General features: G+C 42.1%; 1 protein-coding gene across 1 annotated transcript; it reads left to right on the forward strand.

Moving 5' to 3' along the window:
- The first annotated feature begins 3,488 nt into the window (after window positions 1-3,488).
- LOC125539769 (iron-sulfur cluster assembly protein 1-like) lies at window positions 3,489-5,286 on the forward strand. The gene is made up of 3 exons (XM_048703286.1): window positions 3,489-3,923; window positions 4,743-4,797; window positions 5,010-5,286. Exons 1-3 carry the CDS (start codon window positions 3,602-3,604, stop codon window positions 5,137-5,139), a joined length of 507 nt encoding a protein of 168 aa, XP_048559243.1. The 5' UTR covers window positions 3,489-3,601; the 3' UTR covers window positions 5,140-5,286.
- Window positions 5,287-8,612: the final 3,326 nt, after the last annotated feature.

The raw sequence follows: 8,612 nt of genomic DNA on the forward strand, positions 1-8,612 counted from the left end.
CCACATACAGATGCAGGGGAGATATCTTATACTTTAACTGAAGAAAGCGCATGGCCTTCTCCGTTTCAGCGTTCTGCCTGGCTTTTTCTATGGAGAGAGGGGACAGCTCGATCATGTCACAAGTTGCATCTTCTGGCAACGGACAATAGCCGTGTGCAGGATGAGGCACCTTTCAGAGATCGATGAGGCATCTGGCATCATCGTCCCCGAGAAGTAAGCAGGGCAGGGTGAATCTCTATGCACGTGGCCGGATGCCTGATGCTGGCGGCTAACCGGGCATGCATGCATGCAGCTCGTCTACCCTGGACAACACGCAGAATAATGCAAAGGGAAAAACCATTTTTTGGTGGCCTGGAAAACTGTTTTTGGTGTATAGCAGCTGGACTGGACTGAGGAGACAGTCAGTGGGCCTGAACTGAAGGCGTACGGATGGGGAGAACCTTACAGTAATCCTAATGGTTTCTGGTTTTGTGTTTAGTCAAAAATACTAGATAATGTGATTAACCTTAAATTTTTACTAGCACATATGCCCGTGCGTTGCAACGGGAGAAATAATTAACGTGTCCTCCACAACAACGCAGAATAACAATAGCTGAATGGTGCCACCCAACCGGGCCAGGAATGCCTACAAGTCTACATTAAAAACCATCACGTATGATATTTTTGGTACGATATTTGTACAACTGCTCTGATATTTAAAAGGCCTAATTTTCAAATCCTACATATCAAGGCATTATTTGGAAGTTGGAGCAAGTTTTTGGAATTCGCATGGAGTCGTAAAGAAATCTTACTAAATGTATTTTAGCCCGCCTCACCTCCCAAATCCACTATCGTGTCGTGCCCTCCTACCTCGTATGATTCCATAGTGTTATTAGTCCACACGCTTGTGTCATTTGTATTTGTTTTGCAGGAATATATGCCGTGATCCCTCACCTCTTTGGATATTTAATTCCTAGGTATTAATTTCTCTTTCCTTTTATGCCCACTGGATGAATGCGACACACACATCATTCTTTTTTTGTTCTTATTCTTGAGGCACATATATAAATCTGTAAAATTTAATATAAAAGGCAAGGTGGTACTATTTAACCGGGCAGCGAACCCATCTATCATATTTTTCCTCTTGCGCAGCTTGCCTAGTTTGACTCGGCCCACGTTTTTTTAGGCAGGCTCAGCCATCCATTAGTACGGTGGATCGGGTAAAAAGGGCATCATTGTCTCAAAAAAAGGTAAAAAGGTCATCATATCAAGTTCTTCACGTGGCAATTCAAAATAGCAAGTTTTTACACATACATGTTTTCTTTTTGAGAATTAACCCTTACACGTTATTTTACGGATCCTACACGTAGACACTGTTTTGCCTCACACACGCACTGAGAATCTGGCCTACATAACTTGGTCAAAAGTAATGTATAAATAGTGAAGAACCAGTGAAAATTCATAGGAGACAACTGGATAAGTTGGTTACAAAGGTTTTTGTGTTTGTGCGTGGTTGGAGTTCGACTCCAGCGTGAGCACCGATTCTTTTTGGCTCGCTCCAGCGAGCGTGAGCGAGCAGCAGTTCAGCCAGCCGACACAGGCCAGACTCGGCCCAGCACCGCTGGGACATATAAAAAATAGAGATATGGGCCGGCCGTTTTGCTTACATTTTCGTTTCTTTTACATGTACGTCTTGGTTTCCAACTAAAACATAGCGTATGTAAAATTATTCAAAACGGAATGAAACAAAACGAAACCAAACCAAAAATACCTATTCCCTTTAATAGTACGTATAGATATAGATACTACACAACATTGGATCTACTAGTGTTTGTTGAGGCAACCAAGAATTTTTTTAGAAGAGTTGAGACAAACCAGCAGTGAAGAGCAAATGAACAAACAGTATTTTTGGGCGACTCCTATTTGACGCCCGCAGCTTACAGGAGAAGCTAGTTGGGCCAGCCCAGTATGCGGTTAGCTGCGCTGCTTGAGTTGTTTCAATTATTTTTTGGTTTTTCTGTTGTCGTTTATTATGCAGATTTATTCTTTCAGTTTTCTGTGTTGGTTCTTTCTCTTTGTGATTTTTTTTATTTTATTATGCCTTTTTCTCATATTTTGTTTGTGCCTTTTGTTTCTATTTTTTTTTCTGTTTTTGGTTCTTTCTATTTTTTTCCTTTTTTTCTTTCCATTTTTACTTTTTTCGGGATGAGCATTCTGTAAAATATAGTAACATTTATTCAAAACATGGTAAACTAACTTTAATATACATTGAACATTTTTGCATAAGGTGAACATTTTTTATATATCATGACATTTCTTAAACACACACTGAACGTTTTGTAAATGTATGGTGAACATTTCTATGTACACACAATGGTTTTGAACACAAACTAAACATTTTTCAGATATATGAACTTTTAAATACATGCTAAACCTTTTGTAAATAGAAACATAACAGTTGTAAAAATGTAAAGAACATTTGTTAAATAAATATTTTATTAAATATTTTTGTTATTTAATTTTTTGATTTTTATAAATATTTACTTAATATTTGTATATATATTTGATCCAAATATTAAAACATGACGGCTACACTTCCGGCCTATTTAGGCCGGAATGGGCGTTTGCTCCTCTATATGAGGCATGTATCTGTCATATAGGAGGAGTCGTCCTTTTGGTCTTTAAAAATCAACAAAATCACGTTGAGGTTATCCCTTACAAGGGTCATCCCTAGCTTCTAAGGTGCTCATTGTGCGCCTCTTGTCGCAAGCTAGCAGTTTTTTTTTGTAGGTTCATTTATTCAAAACGTTTTATCTCTTTTGAACAGTGTGTCCAAATCCTGAACCCTTTTCATCATTGTATTTCTCGTGTCGTTATCTTCAAAATTAGATACCATGTTAATAGGTCGCGATAAACTTTTTCATGAGAGGCTAATTTGTTCTTTTCATGGAAGCAAAAAAAGAAACGCGCAAAAAATCAGAAATTTTTCCCTTTCTGAGAAGCACAAAATCTATGCCTCCATGAGGAACAACTTTGTGCTTAAAATTTCAGGCACAAAAAAAGTCGTGAATTTTTTCCCCTTTCCGAGAAGCACATCTATGCTTGCACGAAAAGCAAAAATGTACTTGCGGTGGAAACATGTTTTTTTTATGCAAAGGAAACTCGTGATTTTTTTACGCAAAGAAACACATCTATTCTGGACGTACCACTTAGGGTGCTATAAGGAGGGCACAAAATGCCACTGGTTGCTCTCGGAAATCAACCGGACTGTACCCAGAATTTACATGGGTTGCGCAGGAGAAGCCCAAAGAAAGGACATGCGCAAGAGAAGTGTGGGTGTATGGCCCTGTGAAGCGCGAGGCCCGTCAAACAGTGGCCCAAACAAGCAGTGCGTGGCAGAACGAACCGCCATTCTCGTGACACCGCACACCCCGCGCTGCACACCGCAGCGCGCCGCCACGCGTCCACTCCCGAAGAGCACGGAATATATACCCGCTGGCTGGGCGTAGCCAACTCTCTTCCCTCCTCTGCCTCCGCGCCACCGAGGAGACATTCACGCCACCAGAAGCGAAACAGAGTACCGCTCCTCTCAAGAAACGCAGACACGCCACCGACGATCACGATGATGCTGCGCGCGGCGGGGAGGAGGCTGATCGGCGCGGCGGGGGCGCTCGCCGGTGACTCCTCCACCGGCGCGGCGGCGCTGGGGGCGGTGGCGGCGAGGAGGGGGTACCACGAGCGGGTGGTGGACCACTACAGCAACCCGCGCAACGTGGGGGCGTTCGACAAGGACGACGCTGACGTCGGCACCGGCCTCGTCGGCGCGCCGGCCTGCGGGGACGTCATGAAGATGCAGATCCGCGTCGACCAAGCCTCCGGCAGGATCGTCGACGCCTGCTTCAAGACCTTCGGCTGCGGCTCCGCCATCGCATCCTCCTCCGTCGGTGAGCACTGAGCAGACCGCCCCCTCAGTTTCCTTCCTCCGCTAGCTAGCCTTCTTTATATTTCTGTCTCGTGAGCTTGTGTTCATGTTCTTCAGGCGTTAATTTCTAACACCGCACCGAATCACAAGAACAAGAGCTTCATCTGAATCCATGTCCATGCGTTTATTTATTTTTACTTTTTCATGTTGATATGTAAGCCCATCTAAAGGGGTTGTCATTCATCTTCACAATTATCACAGAAATTCATTAGTTCGCATCCAACTGTTGATATCTGCAAGTATCTGTATTTCATACATTCAGAAATTGACAACTTAAGCTGTACTTCAGAAGTAACTGTTTTTTTTTATCTTTTCTTTTTCATGTTGATATGTAAGCCCATCTAAACGGGTTGTCATACATCCTTATAATTGTCTGTCACAGAAAATCATTAGTTCGCATCCAACTATTGATATCTGCAACTATCGGTATTTCATACATTCAGAAATTGACAACTCAAGCTGGGCTTCAGGAGTAACTGTCGTTAAGAAGCCCGCTTACTCATCGAATGCATTAACCATCGTAATTTTTCAGCCAAATTCTCCACATCAGACATGTGGAGGAGCAATTACGTACATTTTTTGCTGTTCTATGTATGATCGTGTCGATTGTTTGATCCTAGCTAGTAATTTGGAGGAAGCATTCCGTATATTTAGTCCCTGCATAGTATGCATGAGCCCTTGTGGAATCTTTTTGCTTGCTATTACAATTATTAGATATGCCGAAGCTCGGGAACCATTTCCTGAATTCTGTAGTCTGATCAATCTATACTTGCTCGTACAGCCACTGAGTGGGTGAAGGGAAAGCAGATGGAGGAAGTGGTAGCGATCAAGAACACGTAAGCAAGCTATTTAATTAATTGTTCAGTACTGCCATTCTCTTACCAAGTTAGTTAAGGTGGAAAGCTAGCTACTATGCTAATCTTTCTTCAGGCCTGTGCATGTGGTCATCAGTTGTTCTATGCATGTCAGCCTCTGGCGAGCTATTAGCAGTCTATCTGTTTGAGTCCTCTGAAGCTTCTGCTGACTGACCTTGATTTTCAATTTTCAGAGAGATCGCCAAGCATCTGTCGCTGCCACCGGTGAAGCTCCACTGCAGCATGCTCGCCGAGGACGCCATCAAGGCCGCAGTGAAGGACTACGAGGCAAAGAAGACGAAGGCGGCCGAGGCAGACGAGTAGTTCGTCAGACGCATAGGAAGTGACACATCATGTACATATACTGCATAATAAAGGGAGAGTGATGGTAATGATGATGTTTGTAGTATTGAAAAAACTGATGTGAGCAATAAGCATTGTGCCGCGTTTGGCTAGGCATATTCTGTCCTATCTCCCTTTGTGTGTGTTCGCTCCGAACTACTGGCTTTTGGGGCAGAAGTAAAATGCAGAAATTAAGAGGAGGCGAGACTTTGGCAGAACTTCCAATCTTTATGGTTAAAATCAGTTATCCCATTTTGGTCAAACATACCTAATATGCGCTTAATCAACATATATTATAAACATCATACTCAACATTCAAGAGCGCTACTGGCATTTTACAACGCCTCTGTTCCTGGAGCTGTCCAATATCACAATAAACAAACAGTCTGCTTCTTGGTTTCGAGAACCCTCAATCATAACTGATTCGATTTTCAGAAATCCACAACTTCATTGATTCTCAGAAATCTATACCCAAACGAAGGGGGCCTATATATTATCCAATAAACTTCAGCAACCAAGACTGACATTGCTTAAGAATTAATGATTGGTATGAAGAAATTTCGCAATGAGAGAGCCACAACACTTTCTTTAAAAAATCCTAATAAAAAGAAGTGCCCACAGACAAAGACCATGCAGGAATTTGATATTTATTAATGAAGTAAGAGTCTGGAGAAAACTTTATGAGCATTCATTCTGTCCACAAATCTATTATGTTTGGACAATGTATGTCTTCGACATATGTTTTTCATCTTCTGGTTTTGAGACAAACCGACTCAGTTTGCTAACAGCAAAATAGATGTCAAGTCTTGTAGCATTGGCTAAGTACATAAGCGAGCCAATCATATGAGAATACTTCAATTGAGCTCTAGCAAGTCTTGATTCTTTCGAAGTAACACACTCGCATCATATGATGTTGGAGAGGGCTTGCAGTCATTATAGTCAAAGCGACTCAAGATCTTTTCCACATAGTGAGATTGAAGTGATGTAATCCCACCATCATTGTCTCTCAACAACTTGATGTTCAGAATGACATCAGCCACTCCTAAATCCTTCATCTCAAAACAGCAAGATAGGAAATCCTTGACCTCCTTAATTACATTCAGATTTGTTCATGTCATCAACATACAAGCAAAGGATAACTCCCTCGCCCCCACCATGGCGATAGTACACACATTTGTCAGCTTCGTTTACAACAAAGCCTGCAGCTGTTAAAGTTCTTTCAAACTTCTCATGCCACTGTTTGGGTGCTTGCTTGAGTCCATACAAAGACTTTAGCAACTTGCACACTTTTCCTTCCTGACCATCTAGTATAAACCCATCTGGTTGTTCGATATAAATTTTCTCGTCCAACTCTCCATTTAGGAAAGCAGTCTTAACATCCATTTGATGAACGAGAAGACCATGTGAGGCAACTAGTGAAAGTAGAACTCGAATAGTGGTCAGTCGAGCCACAAGTGAGTAAGTATCAAAGAAGTCTTCACCTTCCTTTTGGGTATAACCCTTAGCCACGAGCCGAGCCTTGTACTTTTCAATAGTACCATCAGGCCTAAGCTTATTCTTGAATACCCATTTGCATCCTACAAGTTTGCACCCATAAGGACGATCAGTTATCTCTCAAGTTTCATTCGCCAAGATGGAATCCATCTCGCTACGAACCGCTTCCTTTCAGTAGTCAGCATCTTCAGATGCATAGGCCTCTGAAATAGAACTGGGAGTATCATTTATGAGATACACAAGAAAATCATCACCAAAGGACTTTGCAGTCCTTTGTCTCTTGCTCCTAGTAGGAACTTTATTGTTCTCCTCCACAGGATTTTCAAAGTGTTCCATCGAAATGGCAGGTTCAGTAATTGTAACTGGTTCCTGATTCGATGAACTAGGCACCTCCTGATTAGATGAGGTAGCCATATCCTTCATGGGAAAGATATCTTCAAACAAAGTCGCATCATTCGACTCCATGATCGTACCGACATGCATGTTAGGTACCTCAGATTTTACAACCAAGAATCTATAGCCAATGCTATGAAAAGCATATCCCAGGAAAACACAATCCACAGTCTTTGGTCCAAGCTTGCGCTTCTTTGGAATTGGCACATTGACTTTCACCAAACAACCCCAAGTTCGTAGATGAGAGCTTTAACCTTTTCTTCTCCCATTCCTCGAATGGAGTTATCTCTTTGTTCTTTATGGGGACTCGATTTAGGACATGACATGATGTCAATATCGCCTCCCCCACCATGCCTTGGAAAGACCCGATGTGTCTAACATGGCGTTAACCAAATCAATTAGAGTACGGTTCTTTCTTTTGGCCACCCCATTTGACTGAGGTGAGTAGGGAGGCGTCCTCTCATGGATTATACCATGTTCCGCACAAAAAGCATCAAATTCATTGGAAAAATAATCTCCACCACGGTCGGACCTAAGCCTCTTGATTTTCCGATCAAGTTGGTTTTCCACTTTAGCTTTATAGATCTTGAAAAACTTCAAAGCCCCATCCTTAGATTTCAGAAGATACACACGACAATATCTAGTGGAGTCGTCAATTAACGTCATGAAATATTTCTTTTCACCTTTTGTCAAAACACCATTCATTTCACATAGATCTGATTGTATGAGCTCTAGTGGTGCAAGATTTCTCGTTTCCGCAGTCGTGTGAGACTTACGAGGTTGCTTAGCTTGCACACAAACTTGACACTTAGATCCCTTGACAGTGGTGAAACTAGGGATTAAGTTCAACTTCGCTAGTCGCGACATGCAACCAAAGTTAACATGACAAATACGTGAATGCCAGACATTTGATTCACTATTGTTGCAAACATGATTAACAACTTTATTGCAAACGTCTGATAAGGATAAACGAAACATGCCTCCTGACTCATAGCCTTTACCAACAAAGGTTCCATACTTGGATATTACAAATTTATCCGACTCAAAGACAAGCTTATAGCCATCTCTACACAGAAGAGATCCGCTAACAAGATTTTTATTGACGGAGGGGACATAATGCACGTCCTTCAACCGCACGATCTTCCCCGAAGTAAACTTCAGATCGACCGTGCCAACACCACGAACAGAAGCACTTGAACCATTGCCCATCAGCACGGTTGAAGTCCCTGCGGTCTGATAAGACGAAAACATGGAAATATCACCGCATACATGCACATTAGCACCCGTGTCAATCAACCAATCAGGAGAATGACATACTGAAAGAATAGTGGGAAATATACCATACCCAACATCCTTCATGTCAATGTCTCCAATGACAACATTAGCAGTCTTGCCGCCTTTCCCAGGATGACGCTTGTCATAGCGATTAGGGCAACTAGGAGCCCAATGATCAGGATCCCCACCTTTCTTCTTGTCATTATTCTTCTTGAAGTTCGTGTGTTGCACAGCCTTGTTCTTCCCATTAAATTTTGCTTTACCATCAAACTTGCCCTTGTTCTTGAACTTGT

The sequence above is a fragment of the Triticum urartu genome, chromosome 1 (genome assembly GCF_003073215.2).
Source record: "Triticum urartu cultivar G1812 chromosome 1, Tu2.1, whole genome shotgun sequence".
In the NCBI taxonomy this organism is placed as follows: Eukaryota; Viridiplantae; Streptophyta; class Magnoliopsida; order Poales; family Poaceae; genus Triticum; species Triticum urartu.